General features: G+C 44.2%; 1 protein-coding gene across 1 annotated transcript in view; it reads left to right on the top strand.

Annotated features, from left to right (window-relative positions):
* Positions 1–4613: 4613 nt before the first annotated feature.
* Positions 4614–23268, top strand: part of GPR39 (G protein-coupled receptor 39) — a 234009-nt gene continuing 215354 nt past the window's right edge. The window contains exon 1 of the mRNA XM_032145727.2: positions 4614–5707. Coding sequence (XP_032001618.1) covers positions 4852–5707 — 856 coding nt within the window. The 5' untranslated portion in view covers positions 4614–4851. The remainder of the gene's footprint in view (positions 5708–23268) is intronic.

Genomic DNA, 23268 nt, shown 5'->3' with positions numbered 1-23268 from the left:
GTGATCTCACGGCTTACCTTATTAGCTTATCTTCCCTGAGAGATCACAATCTGTGCTGTGGTGTGGGGCTGTGGGGTGGGGCTGGGGTTGTGTGCAGGCTGCCAGCCTAATTCTCATTATTCTTAAGGCCAGAAGCAGAGGTCCTACTTAAAAAAAGAGTTTTAGCTGGCTGCAGTGGTAAATGCCTGTAGTCCCAGCTACTCAGGAGGCTGAGGCAGGAGGATCACAAGTTCAGCCCAGCCTGGACAAAATAGCAAGACCCACCATCTACAGAAGAACACAAAACAAATAAGGTTTTGAGCTTACTTATTAGTTTTACTATCTAGTTATTTCATAATTACTTTGATCTTTATTAATCCCTTCTTGCAGTCTTCTTTAATATTATTCTTTTTATAACTTATTTTTATTCTTTCTTATTAGAAATAATTAGGGCTATAAGTTTTTCTTTCAGGGATTCCTTTAGCTATTTCCACAGGTTCTGATATGCAGTATTTTTGTGGTCATTACTCTCTAGAGAATCTGCAATTTGGGTTTTGCTTTTCTCTTTGACAAAGAATTGTTCCAGAGACTTAAAAAAAGTGTATTTTGAGATGGTAGAGTTTTATGTTTCAGTTTTCTGGTTTTGTTATTAATTTTAGTTATATTGTGTTACAAATAAAGTTATCTACATTATTTATAATTTTTGAAGATGTTTTTTCTTTGTAGCTTAATAGTCACGACAAACCTTTGTAAACAAGATGTTATTCACTTTTTACTGTAAATTGTTTATGGACTTTAAATGAGTCAATGTTATCAATGTGAGTATATAAAATAAATTTAAATTTACAAAAATATAATGCGTGTGTGTGTGTGTGTGTGTGTGTGTGTACTCTGGGTGCCAGCATAAGATTATATTTCAAAAATGAGATTTTGTTCTAAAAAAATGTGAAAACCACTAGGCAATGTGACTTCAAAAGTCATCTAGAATGTGTAGAATGGGAATATAAATTTGTGCAGGCCCTAGAGTAGAGTGAGCCTTGAGTTGTGTTGAGATCAAAGAATACCCAGAGTATTTTTTTTCTTTCATTTTTCATTCCTTTTCTTTCCTCTACACAATATGCTAATAAAACATCTAGATGACACAGACCAAGGCCAGGTGCCATACTAGTCTGTTATCAACAAGTGAGAGCACATGAAACCGTTTTTAATTGGCCTTAGGAAAAGCAAAGGTGAAATGAAAATTTAATTCTCCTGGACCTTTTTTCAAAATGTATTTTTCCATCTCTACTGTAAAGAGTGCATTTTAATTAGGTTGATTCTCACTGTTTGGCCATGCATTTGTAATCTGTGTTCACTCTTTGGGAAAGAAGAATTTGATGAAAGGAACCTGATAATAATGGAAATCTTGTCTGAGCAGAACAAATTGGAATTATCCAATGTGATAGGGATGTGAGAAGCACTGAGGCTGGTAACTGAAAAAAAAACACCTCTCCCCAAAACATCACTGTTCTGCCTGGCACAGCCTTGTCCTGGCACAGGGAGACAGTGCAATAGCATGGAATGTGCTTTTGGTGCATCTGGGCCTTTCTGGTGCATCACTCAATCCCCCATCCTCAATTTCCCTGCCTGTAAAATGGGGGTAATAATCTCCACCTTGCACTATCGTGAGGATTGAGAGAAATGAATTATGTGAAAGTGCCTGACATGCTATCGGGGCTCAGATAATGAGTAAGAGGAGAATTTCCAAGGAAAGCTCTATGGCTGGGCTGAGGGTGAGGTTCCTAGTTTGTTTACAGCTTTGAAAAGAAAGAAGTGAGCAGGGGCAGGCATGTATGTGTAAGTGTGTGTGTGTGTATGAGTGTGTACGTGTGTGTGTATGTGTGTTCAGGGCAGGGGAATCTGTGGGTACATCCTAGTACAGTCCAGTGTTTCTATGTGTGCCATTCAGGATGAATTTCCTGTGGGATAGCAAACAACCAGGGTCTTCTGCAGAGGAGTCCATTCAGAGTCCTCATCTGCGGTAGAAAAGCCCCAGGAGTCCATGTTTACCCCCATTACGCTACTCCTGTGAGTGCTGTGGGTCAGATGGTCAGCTAGGTCCTTCAGCTGAACGCAGTGCAGCTGTGAGGAAACGAGTTAGGAGTTTCTCCACCAATGCCAACAAGCAGGTCAAGCAGCACACATCGGGGGTGGAGAGGCCTCCCACAAAACATATTATTTACGGTGCTATGTCAACCTGTCAGAGAGGGAAAAGATACACTTCTTGGCTTTGGAGCTTGTGATTTAACAGAACAAAGAAAGAGAAAACACGAAAGGCACATATGAAGCTAATTTTAAAGATCCAGTGGCCATACAGCTTTTTTTTTTTTTTTCTCCTAGACAGCGTTAAAATCAAATAATCCTTGAGGTCATCAGACAATAGCTCCAGTGCAAACTGTGCAGAAAGTACAGTCCTGGCCAGGCGCAGTGGCTCACACCTGTAATGCCAGCACTTTGGGAAGCTGAGGTGGGCGGATCACCTGAGGTCAGGAGTTCAAGAGCAGCCTGGCCAACATGGTAAAACCCTATCTCTACTAAAAATACAAAAAATTAGCCGGGTGTAGTGGCGCGCGCCTGTAATCCCAGCTACTCAGGAGGCTGAGGCAGGAGAATCACTTGAACCCGGGAGGCGGAGGTTGCCAGTGAGCCGAGATGGTGCCATTGCACTCCAGCCTGGGCAAAAAGAGCGAAACTCCGTCCCCTCCTCCCCCCCAAAAAAAGTACAGTCCCATGTTTCTACGTGCACCATTCAGGATGAATTTCCTAAGCACCTACTGCATGCCCAGAATTAGGAGTACAAACTCAGGGGTCAGGCTGATCTGGATTAATTTCCAAGTCTGTAACTAACCATTTTTTAAAAATCGTATATATTTAAGGTGTGCAGCATGATGTTTTGATATACAAAGTGAAATGATTACTACAGTCAAGCAAAGGTGTCTGTCACCCTCCACAGTGACCCCTTTTTGTGTGTGTTGCACCTAAAATGGACTCTCTCTGCAAATTTTCAATCTACATTGCAACATTATTAACTATTGTCCTGTGGCTGTATGATAAATCTGTAGACTTACTTATTTTGTCCTTTGACCTACATGTCCCCATTTCCTCTCCCTCCCAGGCCTTGGTAGCCACCTTTCTACTTTTTGTTTCTATGTATTTAACTTTATTTTATATTCCACATCTCAGTAAGACCTTGCTCTCACTCACTCTTTTATGGCCTTGGGGAAGCATAGGTCCTCCAGACAGCAGAATTGCTTCGTCTTTAAAATGATTGCTTCGGTGTGACGATTGGGATAATTTAGAGATGTTTTCAGCACAGGGCCTGCGGGCTTTTGCTAGGCCCCTAGAATGTACAGATAAAGGGAATCCATGTTCTTCCCTCGAAGCAGAGGTTCTGACTTTGATTTTGCCACTCCCTGGCAAGGGGCATTTAGCAATGTCTGGAGACGTTTGGCTGTCCCTATGGATGTGTGTACGTAGGTGCTAAACATCCTACAACGCATAAGGCAGCCTTTCTCCCTCTTCATTGCCCATTCCCTCTGATTGTGGAATTAAAAGACGAAAATGGGTCCATTGGAGGGAAAAGGTCATGATCCTTAATGCTGTTCCTACATGACGGCCTTGTCAGAGCCTTCAGCTCCTCCTGCTGTCTTCGACGTTCTAGGCACAGCTCCCTCCGGAGGGCATGCTTCCCACCTGGGGCTTGCTGGCGGAGTGCCATCCTCATCCATATACATGTCCCCAATTAAAAGACATCCCGCTGCCGGGAAAGCGGCCTGCACCTTGGAGCGAAACTGAAAGGAGAGCCCCCGGGGTCTTCGCGTCCCTCCGTGGGAAGGCGAGGCAGGGCCCTGCGCAGAACACCGGGAGGCTCTGGGGAAAGGCAGGGATTCTATGGTGGATCCTGCAAGCCTGCTTGGAGCCGACTTCCTGGAGCAGCGGCTGCAAGCAGCGCAGAGCCCAGCTGTCCTTGCAAACACCCCACCGAGGAGGCCAGTGCTTGCTGGCTCCTCTGGGACGCCCCAGTCAAGCCACCCCCGAAGGGGCCGTGACCTCGCCTTTGAAGGGGGCCCCCAGGGCAGCGGTGGACGTGGGGGCAGGGCGGGCGACGGGAAGTCTGTCTTTCTCCCAGCTCGGGAGGGTCACCAGCTTCCCCGGGGCTGCACCTCCTTGGGACGCTCGTCGGGTTGGAGCGCCGCAGCTGGCTCTGCGGCTGCCGCCCGGGTGACGGAGAGTGGGGTGGGGGTGGGTCGCTCGTAGCTCGGGAGCCAAGATCTGATTTCAGGGACCGTGCCTATGTGCTGAGTCAAACCCTGCCGCTGGGCTGGGTCTGCAGCCGGGCAGCTGAGCACAATCCGCTGTGGTTAATGATTAATCGCTGACCACCCCCCCTGCCGCAGCTCCGGAGAGGGTGCTCCGGAGGGTGGACCGGAGCCCTCAAGTGCCGGCAGCTGGAAAGGAAGAGGAGGGCTGCGAGGCGGAGTGAGCCCTCGGCGAAGAGGGGCAGAGGCGGAGCGCCAGGGGCTGCGGGTCTCATTCCCAGCCAGCCAGGAGTTTAGAACGTTCTTCCTCCGCCCTCTCCCCGCCTCGCCCCCGCCACAGACACTCCCAAACCCCAAAACCCAGGCGCTTCCTGGGCCTTTCCTAGGTTGGGCTGCTCCAGGAAGTTTCCGTGAAAGCACCTGAAATACTAAGTTACCTTCGCGAGGAGAACTCGAGTGAGATAAAATCGTGCGCCCACGCAGGTGAGTTTGTAGCCAAGAAATTTGGGCTCTGCTGGGAGGAGAAAGGGAAGTTGAGAAAGTCTTTGGACCTGGTAGCCTGGTGCTCTTTCTCATGGCTTCACCCAGCCGCCCGGGCAGTGACTGCTCCCATATCATTGATCACAGTCATGTCCCCGAGTTTGAGGTGGCCACCTGGATCAAAATCACCCTTATCCTGGTGTACCTGGTCATCTTCGTGCTGGGCCTTCTGGGGAACAGCGTCACCATTCGGGTCACCCAGGTGCTGCAGAAGAAAGGATACTTGCAGAAGGAGGTGACGGACCACATGGTGAGTTTGGCTTGCTCGGACATCTTGGTGTTCCTCATCGGCATGCCCATGGAGTTCTACAGCATCATCTGGAACCCCCTGACCACGTCCAGCTACACCCTGTCCTGCAAGCTGCACACTTTCCTCTTTGAGGCCTGCAGCTACGCTACGCTGCTGCACGTGCTGACGCTCAGCTTTGAGCGCTACATCGCCATCTGTCACCCCTTCAGGTACAAGGCTGTGTCGGGATCTTGCCAGGTGAAGCTGCTGATTGGCTTCGTCTGGGTCACCTCCGCCCTGGTGGCACTGCCTGTGCTGTTTGTCATGGGTACTGAGTATCCCCTGGTGAACGTGCCCAGCCACCGGGGTCTCACTTGCAACCGCTCCAGCACACGCCACCACGAGCAGCCCGAGACCTCCAATATGTCCATCTGTACCAACCTCTCCAGCCGCTGGACCTTGTTCCAGTCCAGCATCTTCGGCGCCTTTGTGGTCTACCTCGTGGTCCTGCTCTCCGTAGCCTTCATGTGCTGGAACATGATGCAGGTGCTCATGAAAAGCCAGAAGAGCCCGCTGGCCGGGGGCGCGCAGCCGCTGCAGCTGAGGAAGTCCGAGAGCGAAGAGAGCAGGACCGCCAGGAGGCAGACTATCATCTTCCTGAGTGAGTCCCAGGTCGGGGGCAACGCGTGAGCAGCTTCCCAAACCTTCCCCCCCGACCCGTGCCACTGCCTGTGGCCCTCTCCAGGGGAAGTGTTGCCCTAGAATTGCACACTTAAGTTCACTGAGGTGGGAGAGTCTTGTAGCAGAATGAGGTCTCTGAATGTTTCTTCTCTGTGTTTCGGGGATTCATGGTAGGTTATGGTGAAAAGAGCACGAGACCAGAACTCAGAAGGCCTGGGTATATTCCAGAACATCACTGCTGTGACCTCTGGGAAGTCACCAAAAAATCTTTGGTAAAATGGGAACAATAGCAGTAGAGAATATGACGGACAAATTAGGTAATGCAGGACAGGTGAAAGTCCTTTGCAAAAGACCAAGTTCTGCAGAGATAAAGGGAACCGTCTTACCTAGCTCTTTCACCCAGGGAAGCCTTTCTTGTGCAATTAGCTTTTGTTCCCATTTTTCTCCTCCTTTGGAGAAAGCAGGCTGTGAGCGACACACACTCTCTGGCTGCTTTTTTATTCCTTGGAGCCTCTTGTACCCAATCTTAAGACATGGGAGCTCTGAGCACTCCCCAGGGCTTGGGTTTCTGCCACTGTGGGTCTGTTCCTTACCACACCAGAGCAACCTGGCAGGACGGCCTGTTTATCTGATCCAGAAAATCTGGCTTCACGGATTCCTAGGATTAATAATCTCCTCACATACCCAATTCTTCTGCTTGTTTTCCAAACTTTTGTTGGGATACAAGTATTTAAAGTTGAGGCCTTGTCTATTTAAAAAGAGCCCACGGGTCTGTTGACCCCAGAGCCTTCAGAAGAGGGGCCTAGCGGCTGGGAGACAAGGCTTTAATGGAGACACATGAGATGTGTGTGAGCAAAGGGTTTTAAAATATTTTTTTTAGCAGAAACAATTAAAAGGATGTATTGTGGGTGTGTGAGTGTGAGTCAAGAAGGAATAGATATAATAAACGTTTCCCTTCTTCCCTCTTCCCTGTCCCCTCTGGCATCAGGAAAAGGAATAAAGAATGGTGCTCTTTGTTTTGGTGTGGGCAACTGGGCAGCAGGTTCCAGGGACAGGAGGTAGACATGAGAGAGAGTTGGAAGGCACTTGGAGAGTGATGGAAAGACCTGGGTCTTGTCTCAGACCAGCCCCTGGCTTCCAGTGTGTCACTAATTGTTAAAAGTTTAGGGTCTAATTTTAAACCCTCTTTATTCAATTTGAAATAATTGCCCTAATGAATTTCAAAGTACTCAGAGGCAGCCATGGATAAAGCGGATGGTGCCCCTGCCTTGTGCCCCCAGGGAGCTGGGCTTTGAGAGCTGTGGCAGGGCCTGTGGTAGGTGACCAGCTGGCTTGACTTTGTTTCTGTGCAAAATGAGAATATTTGGATGCTACTCTGCATTAGGGGCTGTGCCAGGTGACCAATATTTCCATCTTCTAGAGGAGGAATTTGAGACTTAGAGAAGACCTAGTTCAGAATCACCTCAGTGCAGCTCCAAGAGTCCCACTGTGCTTTTCAGGGCAGAGAAATGCATGTCTCTCTGTGACTTTCACAGGCGTGTGGTGAAAGGAAAATGAAACAAGGCAGGACTTTGACAGGCATAGGTAAGCCTGGTGGTGTTGCTGCCTCTTAGGGCCAGCCTTTCTGGAAGTTGGAGTAGGTAACATTATCTTGGGACTCGGGAAGTGTACCCAACTCAGTCTATCACCCACTGGTTGCTACTACTCAAATATTACAGAGAGGAATGGACATTGTATTTGCTTAAAGCTTGAATGTTTGCTGAAATACTAGTTCTCCCTTCCTCCATAAATATTCCCTTAGGCGTATCTTAAACTGTATGCTGTAATTTATACTTTAGTGTGAGTTACTTAAATTTCCTTTTTTTTTTTTTTTGGATTGGAGGAGACTGGCATGAGTGGATAAGAATTAGGGGGTAGACAAGCATTAACAAGTGGTCTTCAAGTACCTCCCAGTCTAACTTAGGAATTAAGGCTGCCTTTGACCAAAGGGAAAATCAATGATTTATCATTACTCGCTATTTGACCAATCTCTGTGTTTCCTGTATTTCTCTGAGTAGATGTCTGTTCTCCCCACAGTGGGTGTTCCAAGTTAAAGCCAGTCTCCATTTGCAGCATAAAATCAGAATGCTACAGACTTTTATTTAGAGATGGATAGGACCTTGGAGATCATCAGATCCCATTAGTAATTATCTGGAATGAGTTTGTTCTTGCTGCTGCTCTCATTCTTTCCTTCTAGCTCTTTCCTTCTTTCCTATACCAACTGTATATTAATCACCCACTGTGTTCCCAGCATAAAGATTGTTGAATGGCAATCAGGTGCTCAATGTGCGATAATGTCCTGGGGGAATTTACCGTTTGTATTTAGCCCATTTTCTCTGCGGTAGGTTTTCAAAGCAGTTCTTGCAAATGTCCTCCTCTCCCAATGAATTTCAAAGAGCTTTTAAAAATAGGAAACTCACTAATTAACTCAAGTTAGGAAATAAATTAATGGAGTGAAGAGGAAGAAATCATGGCCTGCATTCATCAGATTAATACAATGCAATTTACTTTGTGAGTTTCATAAAACTTACGCTTTGGGGCATTTTTAACCCAGAACAAATAAACATATAAATTGTTTACATATCGCTGAATTTAATATAGTAATTTAGCTGTCTTTTTAGTATTTCATTTCACAGACGGATCAAATTAAAATAAATATTTGCTCATTTCAAACATATTTTAAATTTAATGTGAAATGTAAATGGTGACATATCACAAGTAGTTCTTGGAGCTCTTGAGGCAATAAAGAAAACAAGACTGTTCTCTGCTCATTGTTGAAAATGCTAACTTCTGCATGACAGAAACAAAATTCATAAATCTACTCAAGATGAGGAAGCCCATGTAAAAAATATTAATTTTCCCTTCTTCATCTTTTACTATTGTGCCTCAGTCTAGTTGATGTGCTGGGCTGGTGAATAAGGAAAACACACTGGGAACTCTGGGAGAGAAAGACAGGCTGGGATACCTACTAGCTCTCAAGCAATTTACAGGAGAACACAATAATGATGCAAAAGTGCACATTCCTGGAAACAGGAGTGTCTTGTCTTGCCTCTTGTCGGCCCAGTGACAAATCAGTACTAGACTTGGTTTCTGTTTCAAGGTTACAGCCACTGTGGCATGGTAATATTTGTCCAGTGTCAGAACAGAGGTTGCTGGTCTGGATTTCTGCCTCTTCTGGAGAAAAGGAACTGATAATTTGATTATCTGTCCTGTCACTTCAATGATGAGGATGTGCAAAATGAGGCTTCCTTTCAAGCAAGTCTTACCCCAGACCTCCCATCTTCTCTTTCTGAAGTCTCCTTTGGAGTTGTTCTCAATGCAGATGGCATCCGGGTCTGTGGACACTTGTGTGTCTATTGCACACATGGCTTGCTGTCAAGTGTCACCCACTCAAAGTGGAATGACAAACTAATTTTAAAAAAACATAGTTTTAATTTGTATAATAACCTTCAAGTGATTGGGACTCAGTTACAACTACCTCCTAGAGAACTAGAGGGCAGTGACTGGCTTTCAACTATAGTTATGAAAAAAGATTTTTATAGACAATCATGAGGTTATTAAAGAAACATCATAGAAGATTCATAACTCTAGAATAATTACACTCTTTTGCATTCTGATTTGCTCTCCTGGGTCAGAAGGAAAGGGAAGGAGTTACATCTAGTGGCGGGGATTACACATCAACTTTGTTTGCTCATGTTGAATATAGACATTATTCATCACGTGTATTTGGATGGAACAAAGGTTAAGAGTTGCTGCTGTAATGAACTACTCTAAAAATAAGGTTGATATACGTTTAGATATTTGTGGCATGGTTCAGGGAGAAGCAAAGAGAAGGAGCTCAGAATCACATCCTCTAGGTTTTAGACCACAGAATTAGAGGTCAAACCAAGCAGGATCAGGGGAGAAGAAGAGAGAGAAGAGAGAAGAGAGGGTAGAGGTTAGAGGGGACTGAGATATTGACAGTGGGTCCTCTTTACCTGAGGACAATCATTACCTGGAAAGAACTCATAAAGTTGGTTCCCTTAAAGTGGGGTTGAAAACATGTGAAAAGAGGTCTCACTGGGACTTGAAAGTGAAAATTATGAAAAGAAATTTATTTGTATGTTACAAATATAAGTTACAGTTACAACTGTGTATTCTTCTAATGATTATTCAGAATGAATCCAATGTGGCTTGAGGGCACAATTTTTCTGACAAAACCATCTGATAACCTTTGTGTTTTATTTTCTCAGTAAGATTATAAAAAGGGCCTCTCTTCATTCTTTGCTATTTAAATCACCCTCATGGAAGCCCCTATCCTTGCATTATCCTTGTCAGTTTTCCATTCTTTCATAATTATCTGGTCTAATTCGAGCAAACCTTTACTTGTCAGTGGCTCAGCATTTGAATCATCTGTTTCTTCAGCTTTCTTTTCATTGACTTCATGAAATTCTGTACCCTGTGTGCAGGCCATAACCAAAAATATAGTTAGTTTAAAAACCAATCCCTATACTCTACTGTATATTTGGTATTACACATTAGTGGGTGCCTTGAAATGCTTTGAAGGTGCCCATAAGAATTTTTAGTAGTTGTTTTCTTCACTAGGTTAAATGCTGGTCTTACAATCATGCTTTCATCATTAGTTTTCTTGGCAAAGGCTTTTTATTTGATATAAAAGGATATGTCAACACAGTCTTTGAAGGAAATACCATCAACATTAGTGACTTTTTTAGTGTAAGATATTATTTTAACTCAAATGTTTCAATATTTCAGGAAAAAGTTTTGCCTCAAATATTCAGATTATCACCTCTATTCCCTTTTTCCTTTATTGATGTATATGTGGCTATAATAAATGATATTTTATGTTTATTTTCCTATCTGTGATAGCTGTCATAAATTGCAAGTGTCCTGTGATCAGCCTAGCAGACAAATATAATAATGCTGCATTACTTTTATAATCAGGCTGTCTCAAAGATTTCGTTTCTCTGTTGGAGAGATGCACAGTTTCTGAGGAAGGGGAGATTGGAATCCCAGTCCCCATTCATTAGCAAGCCTGTTCATCTGTCGGCCTCCTGGGGGCTGTTGAAATGTAATAAGAAAGAGAGGCCTCAGTTGCACAAAGCATTTGGCTTATTAGTGCTAAAACCATTCAGAATAAAAGCCATTTATGAGTTGAGACAGCACAGTGGGAGAATATTGAATTGGGAGTCAAGGAGCCCCTCTGGCTGTACAAGGCAAGGTCCCCCTGGTCCACCATTTGGAGGACACTGTCGACTCCTATCCCTTTTCCCTCTGCACACATCCCATGCCAGGCTGCAGCCCTGGGACCACTCAACTGACTCTCCACCTCTACTCTTGGCTCTTTACTGAGCCCTGGAGACAAGACTGGTCATCCTTTCTGCTGCACGTTCTTGTAAATGAATGGTGTTCAGCCTCACCTGGGCCTGCCCTCTGGTGGACACCTTCCTTTGCAAGCACTTTCAAAGAGCTTTGCCTCCCACGCTACTCTTTCTACTTTGTTTCCAGCAAGCCTGCTCTCTGAGTGAGGGTCCTTGACTAAGGTGTCATCACTGGAAAAATCTCCATCTATTCTTGTCTGTGTCTGGGCTGTTCACACTGCAGCCACTGGGATCTTGTTGACGCCCCCATCTCTGACGCCAGCAGAGTGAAGCCAGTCAGTGGTTTCCCATGGCGCTTATGTCAACCACAGACCAAAACTCTTGACATATGGCCCTCATATCAGCTGCCTCTCCAACTCTATCAAGTGCCGTTCTCCCCTTGTATTAATCCGCTCTGACCAGGGTAGCAACATGCCACAGACTGGATGCCTTGAACCGTAACATTTATCTTCCCACAGTTCTAGAAGCTAGAAGTCTGAGATCAAGGTGCAACACGGTTGGCTTCTTCTGAGGGCTTTCTCCTTGGTTTGCAAATAGCTGTCTTCTCATTGTGTCCTGACCTGGCCTTCTCTGCACATGTGTTTTTCTGGTGTCTCTTCCTCTTCTTATAAGGATGCCGGTCTTATCAGATTAGGACCCCACCCTTAGAATTTTATTTTACCCAAATTATCTCCCAAAGGCCCAATCTCCAAATACAATCACACTGGGGCTTAGGTCTTCAACATGTGAATTTGCAGGGGACACAGTTCAGTTTATAACACCGCTTAACTGCCTTATTCCACTGGCTCCCCTTCAAGTTCTTCAAGTGACCATGACTGGCTCTCTTCCCCCATGCTGCCTGTGTATGGGTTGTTTCCTCTGCCTGGCATGCTTTTCTATCTTACTCTACTCTCTACCTGCTCCCCGCTTCCATCCCCTTCCCCAGGTTAATATCTTTTTCCTCTCTCAAATCTCCCCAGGGAAGCTGGCCCATCCTCCCTGACTTCATTAAACCTCCCACAAAACAAGACTCACAGTTGTCATTTTACATTTAATTGTGCAATTACTCGATTGATGTCTGTCTTCCTTCAATTCCTTGTGGACAGGTGCATGCCCTAATTTCCTTCAACACTGTACCTCATTCCAGCACAGTGTCTAGCACATAGCAGGTGGCCAATGAATATTTATTGATGGAACAAATGAATGAATGAGCCTCAGCTTGGAATTGAGAAGCAATGTTCTGTTTTTCCTTGGGCATGCATTCGTATAGAAGTTTATCATTCCTCAAAAGTGTTCTGGTTCATCTGAACCAAAGACGCTCTCTTTGAAAGGGTTATGATTCCTCTGAGGCCTCTGAAGTCAAACCATCATGGAAAACATTTAAGATTTGCTTGCCCCTGAGCAAATGAACACTCTGTGCTAATCAGACCCTGAATGTTAGCTTTAACCATGTATACCTGCCAGAAGTAACCATGAAATGAAAGTGACTAGGGTGGTGAATGATCCTTGTTAAACTCTATTGAACAAGATGTTAAATACAATGATACAACTCAACATTATTTCTTAGCAGGCTCTTTGACCACTTGTTAACAAGGGAATCCTCAAAGTAATGAGGATACAGTGGGGGTGATATTTTGAAAATATTAAACCGATGTGTTTATATCTCCACCTTAAATTGCATCCACTTGCAGCCATCTCTCTCAAGGGTAAGCCACACTTATCACTCCAGGGAAGGAATAAGCAGCTACCGCCTGGGACAAAGGTGTTGTGGATCCTTCCTGGGTCCAGAGGATGGAATTCTTGACCTCTTTAGCAGGGCAATTATCTTGAAAGCTAGACTTTGTGAAGGATGAAAAAGGATTTCCTAACTTCATACCTCTCCCTTTAATGTATCAAAAGCCCAGCACAGTGGACTAGATCAGCCAGTTCCAGATGAGACCATAGCTAAGGGGTTTGGAATTTATCCTTGGAAGCCATTGCAGGGTTTTAAGAAGTTAAACAGCACAGTTGAATTTCTAGTGCTGCCCCTAGAGTGACAGCATTTGTTGCATTGCAATTTGGGTCAAAGTACAGGCCTGGCTGTGTTTATAGAATAAAAAAACAGACAACCCTTCATTGGAACACAGTTCTGGTAGAGCAGCTGACACTGGTGAGTTCTCCTTTCCATTAGGCAGACCTCTGGCCCTTGGTTTCTCCAAGTCATGCTACTGCCACTGCCCTCCGTGGCCAGACAGTGACTGCTTCCATTCAGCAACTCCCACTTTCCCAGCATGGAGGCCCAAACTGCCCCCATGTTGCTCAAGCCCTGGTTAGGAGGTGGCCCTAGGGGGCTAAACTAGGTCACAGTAGCTCTCACCTGTCATCTCTATTGCTCAGTGGTCTATTCGTTCTTCAACGACAATCTCCAGCTATGACCAACTCATAAATCTCCCATGAAAAAACTTCCTACCACTTATATTAGCATTCTGCATATGATATATCTCAATGCCTCCTACTTCTTCCGTGAAGCCTTCCTGGACTACGACAGCCTATACTGATCTTCCTATGCACGGTGAGCCATCTTAGACATTTCTCAGAAGGGGGCACAGATGATATCCCTTGACTATATTGGAACTCCCTAAGATCAGGGACCCTGCACTGTTGTACATCTTCAACCTTCCTTACTGGGTTGGGGGCACAGTAGCCATGCACTGCTTGAGAGATTGATGGATTGAAGTTCTCTGACAGTGGCTGCTGCTCCTGAAATGCAGGAAAAGCACCCTCACTATGATCCTCAGGAAGCTCTCTTGGCTCTACCTTCCTTTCCTTCTTTCCCTGTGCTAGGCAGAATTCTGAAATGGCCTCCAAAATGCCTTGTCCCCAAGGTGTATGTATCTTCTCCCAGTTATTCAATCAAACACTAATCTAATGTTGCAAGGAAGGGAAGTAGTTAAGTTCCCAAATCTGTTGACCTTAAAATAGGGAGATTTTCTGTGTGGATTTAACCAAGTCACATGAGCCTTTAAATCTGGGTCTAGAGGTCAGAGGCAGGAGAACTAAGAGAGTCAAAGCGTGAGAGGCATTTGACCAGGGAGAAATTCTCTGTTCCTGGCTTTGGAGATGGAGGGAGCTGGCAGAGAATATAGGTAGGTTCTAGGAGCTGAGCACCAGCAAGAAAATGGGCCCTGAATAAGCTTAGAGGTAAAATTCCCCCCCAGAACTTCTAGAAAAGAACTCAGCCTGGCCTACACCTTGAGAACCCAGGCATATCTTGCCTGGATCTCTGATCTACAGAATTGTGTGCTAATAAATAGGTGTTATTTTAAGCCACTAAATTTTTGATAATTCACTATGTACCAATAGAAAATGAATGGATTCACTGAACTCTACTAAAAGGAGCTCCCAGGTAAACACATGTCCTACCTTAGTTATAACTTCCAAGACAGGCTCAATCTCCAGAAGCTTCTCTTTGAAAAGTCTCACCTTCCAAGAATTGCCTTTGGCCCAGCCATTCACAGATCCACCAACCACTTATTGATCACCTGCTCAGTGCTCAGTGATCCAGAAGTTTACCAAGATCTGGGACACCATGGAATGTTCACTGGACTTTTAGACTCTCATTTGGAGAATTCAAAATTTGTGGGCTTGAGTCCCACTGGCTGGATTTTTAGAATGCTGATGCCTTGATAGTCAAAAAGGAACATGGTATTGAATTGATCTTATAATTATCATCCTTTTGGTAGCTCTGTTTCCTCATAGCCTGGCACTGACTAGGTGCTGCATAAAGGTTTGGTGAATAAGCTGATGCCTGGGCAGCTCTGCTGCTTCCCAGAATCCTCCTCACCAGAAGGGAGATGCCTGTGCCCCTCATCATTTGGCTTCAAATGGAGAAAGTGTGTCAGGGAAGAAGCCAACCCTGGTGCTGAAGCAAGTCTGAATAACAAATGTCTTGGGCTAACAGACGTTATCATTTTCTGATTCTAGAGCCTTTGCCGATTTAGAAACTTAACAAAAAGTCTTCTTTGTACTTACTGAGTGTAACAGCCGTTCTGGCAAGTAGAGGGTTTAACACTCATGCCACTGCTTTGCACACCTCAAAGGTGGCTGCGTAGTTGGAGAACAGTGGTGTTACTGGTACCTAACAGACAGATCGGGAGGCAAGGCTGCAGCATCAAAGTTGCCATTGTACTTGTTCAATGTCTATCCGTCCGTGAAACTAACTGCATGCAGAAATGGGGACAGGCCCAGCTGGGAGTGATGAAGCTCATTAAACTTGCAGAGAGAAGCCATTTTCTTCCTTTAGTGAAGAGGAAAAAGATAAACTCTGCCACAGAAATAAAACACTTTACACAGGGTGCTTGGGCCAGAGATGAAGTCCTTTGACTTTATATATTTTCTTTTTTTTTTTTGAGACGAGTCTCACTCTGTCGCCCAGGCTGGAGTGCAGTGGCACAATCTCAGCTCACTGCAAGCTCTGCCTCCCAGGTTCATGCCATTCTCTGCCTCAGCCTCCCGAGTAGCTGGGACTACAGGCATCCACCACCACGCCCGGCTAATTTTTTTTTTTTTGTATTTTTAGTAGAGATGGTGTTTCACCATGTTGGCCAGGAAGTCTCAATCTCCTGACCTCGTGATCCACCCGCCTTGGCCTCCCAAAGTGCTGGGATTACAGGCATGAGCCACCACACCCGGCCTGACTTTATATATTCTATTCTATTTGGCTTTATATATTATATATGTTATATATTGTATGAGTATGTCATATAACATACATATAATTCTTTGGAGACATGATATACTCAGCAGAAATAAAATTTCAGGCATATTTTTGGGTCTGCTTTCTATGTGCTGCCATTCTGAAGGATTAAATATCACGTTGAAATGACAGCTACATCTTTTTTTTTTTTTTTTCAGTCACATTTGGAAGAGAAGGATGGGAAGGAGTCTCACTATGTTGCCCAGGCTACAGTATAGTGGCTATTCACAGGCATGATCATAGGGCACTGCAGCCTTTAACTCCTGGGCTCAAGCAATCCTTCTGCCTTAGCCTCTTGGTAGCTAGGACTACAGGTGTGCACTACCATACTCGGCCTTGGCTTTTAAGCTGTACTTCATGTATATATATATAATTATATATATATAATTATTTATATATACATGTGACAGCTGATGGGTTTTCACTGTTTTTCAAGTTCAAGTTTACCCTTGATAGGGGTGACAAATGAGTCACCTTGGTGATTGAAGCTTGCTGTAGATATCCTCTAGAGAAGATGAAAAAAACTTCTGTAGGAACCAGCTGTTCTCCTTCTTAGACCTGGGGTTTTCCTCATTATTGAATGTCTTACAAGCTGACTTCCTCCAAGAAGCCTGCCTGGACTGGCTTTACCCGTCTCTCATTATTCCAGCAGATCTTCACATTTCATTTGTTTGTTCATTCATCAAGTATTTATGAAACTTAAGTTGTGCTTAACATCATTTGTACCATAGAGATCAAAATGCTGGTTCCTCCTTTCAAGGAGCTTAATACTTGTCTCTTTGAGACATCAAAGTATAAGGGCAGAGCCTTGTAGAAGCCTAAAAGTACCACTTGATGCAGGGTCTGGGTTGTGGCTGTTTATGAAGTAAGCTAGTTCTAGCAAACGTTCTGCCAGAACTTTTAATAGACTGGCTAACTAGGCTTCACTCCAGAGATGTGGTTACACTCTCGATATTCACAGTATGGTCCAGGGACCCACAGCATCAGCATCACCTGGGAAATTGTAAAAGGCGGAGTATTGGGCCACACCCCTACCAGTTGAATTGTAATCTGCATCGTAAGCAGATCCCTGGAATACCTATGCCCTAACATCAGGATATGAGAAGCGCTGATCTACAACACTTGGGGATTCTTTAATGTCAATACTAGAAAAGGGTGAATTGGGAAGGATTAAACTCACTAGTTGTGGTAAGAACTATCAATCACTTGTTGTGTAGTTGTAACAGGTGGGAATTTGCTCCATGACACTTACACATAAAAAAGTTGCATTATTTCTAAAAAGAAACTTAAATCTGGCTCTAAGCTCTCCTTTGGAAGGTGGTGAAGATGTTAATCCTAGTAACATTGGAGGTCGGGGTTTCCCCTTTCTCATGTTGTGTCAAAATTCAAGGGGCTTATGGGATGCCCAGAAAGTGAGGCATTGGGTCCCTTGTTCAAAGTTCTTCCTATTGCCCCTTCTACTCTATGATTCTGCTGCCAGGGCTGGCCAGAGCACTAGGGCCAGCCAGCCAAAGGGCCAGCTTTATATTTTATCTTCAATCCTCATAGTATCATTAGCATGAGGGTATCGTTATCCTCACTTTGCAGAACTGCCCGAGGTCATCAAACATTGAGATTGGAGCTGGGATCTGGCATGTTTTGTAGTCCACATTCTTTCCCCGAGCAGAGGGTGAGTCCCTCAAAAGAAAACGCTCTGTAGTCTCTCAAAAGAGAATACTCTCCATTGGGGGAACTTGTTTTGGATGGTCAGTGTCGGGGAAGAAAGAAATTATGATGCCAAGTCTGGCGGATGTTTATCTTGCTTTTAGGCTACCCAGCAGCTTTTGGCTGCTTTTTATGTTTGGGAAATTTCCATCTTTTTGAGTCCTGCTTCCTCAAGATAGTGGTCGGAAGCTTGCTTTCCCAGCATCCCTCGCAGCCAGAGTGCAGCATGTGGCCTGGGCTGCGCCAGTCACATGCACTGGCATGAGAGTCTCATTTGGAAGAGAAGGATGGGAAAGAGCAGTAGCCACATGGACTCTCTTTGGGGTTAAAGCCAGTGTGTGACAAATGGAGTTAAGAGAGTGAAAAGGAGCCTTTAGAGAGAGCAAAGACAGAAAAGCTAAGGACAGCATCCTAAGCCAGATGTTTGCAGCACCTCTACATTGGTGCATTCTGGTGGGATAACCTTATGTGATTCTCTGGCCCTCCTGGGGATTATGTGAAATAACCAATAGCCTCATTTCTGGATGAAACTGGAATGGGCTCTGCTGTTTGTCCTAAGAACTCTGCATGTCCAGAAAGTAGGTAATAGAATGATTGGACTGGAGTAGGGAAATCTAGAAGGTAGCAGTGATGAATTTAGACTGAGAAGTAGACTGAGTTAAATATAGAGGAAGTTGATAGCTAGGCTAATGGATTCAGACTATGTATTGGAGGCCATGGGAGCCATGGAAAGCTTTTGAGAAGACGAGTGGCAGGAAGGAGTGCAAAAAGATTGATGTGGCCACCATGTGTGTTGCTGGCAGAGAGAGGCAGTGTGGAAGTGATCATGGGTTCTGATGACGGTTTGTGGTTAGGTTTAGCTATGAGGCGTGGTAGTTATCAACCCTGCTAAACATTACAATCACCTGTGGAACTATTAACAATGCCCTACTCCAGTCTATTTATATCAAAACCTTTGTGGGTGGAACTCTGGACATTGGCATTATTTAAGCCTGCAGGTGACTCCAATGTGTAGCCAGGGTTGAGAATGGGAGAAGAAGGAGCTGGAAAGGCAGGCAGGGGGTGGCTGGGGAGACCTTGACTTTAGTAACTGTGCCAAGGTTCTTCGACTAGAGGCCACCAAACCGGATTCTTCTTATTTAACAAGTAAGAAGGAATTTATTGGAAGTATGGAAGGTAGCTCACTGAGTCAAAGGAAAGGCTAAAGAACCAGATTGATCAGGGACCTAGGGAGTAGAAATTCATGGACCACCAGCTTGGGCTCCACCATCAAGAAGGTATCAGCTTCAGGCATCATCCCATCTTTATTGCCACTCCATCCAGCGATGAGAACCTTGTTGGACTGGCTAGGGCTGCTCATCCAGCCCCTGTGAGGCTGAGATGAGGGCAGGTGATAGACAGCGCCGTCAAGACTGCATGCAGTGAGAGGCATGGTCCCCAAAGGAGACCCATGTTCTACCCAGGAGAGCGGGTTACAGAGCCAGGGAGCAGAAACAACAGACACCCCCTGCGGGGACCTTAGTAAGCTTAGTGACGTGCTCTGACATTGTTGAGTTCCTTCTTTTTTCCATGAAGACTTTCTCCCAGACTCTATTCTCTGTTATATCCCTGGACTTCCCCTTTCCCCTGGCTGAGTCCTGGGTGATATTTCTCAGGGATCTGGTCATCTTAGTGCACGAGCAGTTTAGAGGGGTGGGGAGGAGGGGTTGGCAGCAGAGCCTCCTGCTTCTGAAATGCTGCTGCCAGAAGCTGGTTAGTGCCAAATCCCCGGGGCATGTCTCCTGCCTTGTAAGCTGACTCACTCACTCACCTAGGTCACTCACTGACCAAGTATCAGGTTGTGGCTTCTCATTACCATGAAATCAGGTTGTATTTGAACCTTGGCCTGGAAAACAAAGATCTCTGGCTGTGCTTCAGCATCAGATGCAACACCTTTTTCTAGAATTTGGCATTTTCTAGTTATGTCTTAATATGATATTGGCCTTAAGCCAAGACTCCTTGTTTCAGATGTAAGATCCTACCTTTGATGTCAAGGATATTGACCATGGAAAAGAGGAAACATATGAGTTGCATTCATTGCCTTCTGGAAATCTAAAAAGTTATTTAAGAAAGAAAAACTAGTAAAATTTATTAAAGGTTTTGTTCATAAAATGTTTTAGTTTCACAGTGGAATGATGATTGATCTTTGATTTTGATGTCAGTCACATTCTGTCACTAGGGCAGTTACTGTTTTCTCTCCCTGCAAATTGAGAGGCCAGGAGGCTGCTCTCCAAGGCAGCTTCTCAGAGTCTTCACTTCTCTTGGTGATATTTTTTTGAATGGGAGTCACCATACGCCAGGCGAGCCTTCCCTGTGGAACTTGGCAGTGAGCTGTGTGCATTGAGAATATGTGGAGGGGGTGTGGCATATGTGGATTTCACATTTAGTGGGCAGGGCCTAAGTATGTGACTACTGTATCTTAAGTGGTGGGAATGATGGCAAATGGGGAGTATATTAGTTTCCTGTGGCTGCTGTAACAAATTACTACACACTCGATGGCTTAAAACAGTAGACATTTATTTCTCACAGTTCTGGAGGCCAGAAGTCCAAAATAAGTTTCTCTGGGCCAAAATCAAGGTGTCAGCAGGACCTTAGAGCTTAGGCTTTAGGAGAGAATTCACTCCTTCACCCTTCCAGTTGCTGGTGACTGCTGGTGTTCCTTGGCTTGTGGTTGCGTTACCCCAGTCTCCAAGGCCAACGTCTTCAAATTTCTCCCTGCTCTGTCTTCAAGTCATCTTCTTGTTTGTCTTGCTCCGTTTGGACTGCTATATCGAAATACCATAAACTGGGTGGTTTGTAAGAAACAAAAATTATTTTCTCAGGGTTCTAGAGGCTGGGAATTCGAAGATTAAGGTATTAGCAGATTTGGTGTCTGGTGATGGCCTGTTTTCAGGTTGCAAACTGCTGACTTCTCGCTGTGTCCTCACATGGTGGAAGGGGCAAGGCAGCTCTCTGGGACCTCATTTATAAGGACACAAACCTCACAAGGGCTGTACTCTCATGATGCAATCACTTCCCAAAGGCCACACCTAATACCATCACATTGGTGACTAGGTTTCCAACATACAAATTTGAAGGACACAAAAATTCAGACCATAGCATCCTCTGTGTGTGTCAAATCTCCCGCTGCCTCCCTCTTCTGAGAATGCATCTGATGAAATCTAGGGCCTACTCTGATAAGGCAGGATAGTCTCTCTACCTCAAGATCCTTCGCTTAATCACATCCGCCAAGATTCTTTTTCTTAGAAAGTGACATTTACTGTATCCAGAGATTAGGACCTGATATTCTTGGAGGACATTTTTCAGCCTACTGCAGGGAGCAAAGGGTTACCAGAAAGTACAAAAATTTAATGTGGTACATGAGCATAGTCTTCCCACCTACAGAGAGACACTGTGATGTGCATAGGTATATGTCCCAGTCTCCTTTCCATCACCTACTAGTGTGTGTGACTTGGCAAATTACTCAGGACCTCAGTTTTATCATCTCTGCATTAGACATAAACTGGTCTAAGGTTGATTCGAGCATGCAATGAGAAGTATATGGAGGCCTCCTGTGCAGTGCCTAGCATATGGTAGGTCCTCATTGAAAACTACATTTGACCCTTGAACAACATGGATTTGAACTACTTGGGTCTTCTTATACGTGATTTTTTTTCCCAATAAACGTATTATAATACTCTTTGGAGATTTGTGACAATTTGAACAATGGTAAAGCTTAGAAGTAGCAAAAAAGTCAAGAAAAAGATATGTCATGAATGCATAAAATATATGTAGATTCTTGTCTATTTTATTATTTACTATCATAAAATATACACAAATCTTTTATAAACCTTAAAATTTATCAAAACTTACACACAAATACAGATTGTACATCGTGCCATTTGCAGTTGAGAGAAATATAAACAAATGTAAACATGCAGTATTAAATCATAACTGCACAAAAATTAGCTACAGTAATTTTTTGTAGCTACCTCCTGTTGCTATCAAGGTAAGCTTAAGTGTTCCTAGTGTCCACTTGCAACTCTGTGTGACGCTAATCATCTCAGCGTGAGCAGTTTGTCTCTCCAGTAAAATATTGCAGTAAAAAAGTGATCTCGTGGGCTTCTCACATATATTTCATCATGTTTAGTGCAAATACCATAAGCCTTGACTAACACAGTGGGACTCATACGAAGTGCCACTAGTGGTGCTGGAAGTGCTCCCAAGAAGTAAAGTCATGATATCACAAGAAAAAGCTGAATTTTGACATGTACTGTACATTGAAGTCTGCAACTGCAGTTGCCCTCCATTTCAAGATAAATGACTCCAGTGTAAGGATCATTAAAAAAAAAAAAAAAGGAAATGCATGAAGCCGTCACTTGTGAAAAGTATTTTGCAAAAAGTGTGAGGTTGTCATGCCTGCTGTTACTACAGCTATGCCAGCAGGCATGACAACCTCACACTTTTTGCAAAAATACTTTTTTATATTGTATTGGAAATGCAGCTTTTATGTTGGTGCAGGATTGCTATTAGAAATAGCAATTGCTATAGACTCTAATATGATTCAAGAAAAAGCAAAGTCATTATATGACAACTTAAAGCAAAATGAAGGTGAAGGGCCTAAAGCTGGAGACTTTAATGTCAGCAAAGGATGGTTTAATAATTTTAGAAAGACATTTGGCTTAAGAAATGACAAGATAACAGGAGAAGCAGCTTCTGATGATCAAGGAGAAGCAGATGAGTTGCTGTATACCATTAAGAAAATCATTAAGGAGAAAGGATATCTGCCTGGAGAGGCATTTAATGCAGATGAGAGTACCTGTTCTGAAAAAAAATGCCTTACATTTATTAGTAAGAAAGAGAAGTGAGCATCAAGATTTAAGGCAGGACGGGATAGGGTAACTCTACTGTTTTGTTTAAATGCTGTTGGGTTTATTATCAGGACCTCCTTTATTTATAAAGCTACTAACTCCTGAGTCTTGAAGGGAAAAGATAAATACCAGTTGGAAGTCTTTTGGTTGTACAACAAGAAGGCCTGAACAATAAGAACACTTTTTCTGGATTGGTTATATTGATGCTTTGTCCTTGAAGTCAGGGAGTACCTTACCAGTAAGGAATTGCCTTTTAAAATTCTTTTAATATTGGACAGTGCCCTTGGCCACTCAGAACCCCATGAGGTCAACACTGAAGGTGTTGAAGTGGTCTACTTGCCCCCAGACAGAACATCTCTAATTCAGCCTCTAGACTGGGGCCATAAAGACCTGTAAGTCTCATTACACGTGGTACTCTATGGAAAGGATTGTCAGCATTATGGAAGAAAACCCCAAGTCTAGAAGGATGACACTATTGAAGATGCCATCATTGTTACAGAAAAAGTCATGAAAGCCACCAAGCCCAAAACAATAAATTCCTGGTGGAGAAAACTGTCCAGATGTTGTGCATGACTTCACAGGATTTACAATAGAGCTGATTCAGAAAATCATAAAAGAGTTGTGGATATGGCAAAAAATAAGTTGGGGGCGAAGGGTTTCAAGATGTGGGTCTTGGAGACATACAAGAGCTAAGGCACCACACCAGAGGAAACAACAGAAGATGACTTGATGGAGATGAGTGCTTCCAAATCAATGCCAGATGACGAGGAAGATGACAATAAAAGAAGCAGTGCCAGAAACAAATGGACAATATTTG

This window comes from Hylobates moloch, unplaced genomic scaffold (genome assembly GCF_009828535.3).
Source record: "Hylobates moloch isolate HMO894 unplaced genomic scaffold, HMol_V3 SCAFFOLD_24, whole genome shotgun sequence".
In the NCBI taxonomy this organism is placed as follows: Eukaryota; Metazoa; Chordata; class Mammalia; order Primates; family Hylobatidae; genus Hylobates; species Hylobates moloch.
Note: the sequence above shows the minus strand (reverse complement) of the source record. Positions and strands in the feature narration are given on the sequence as shown.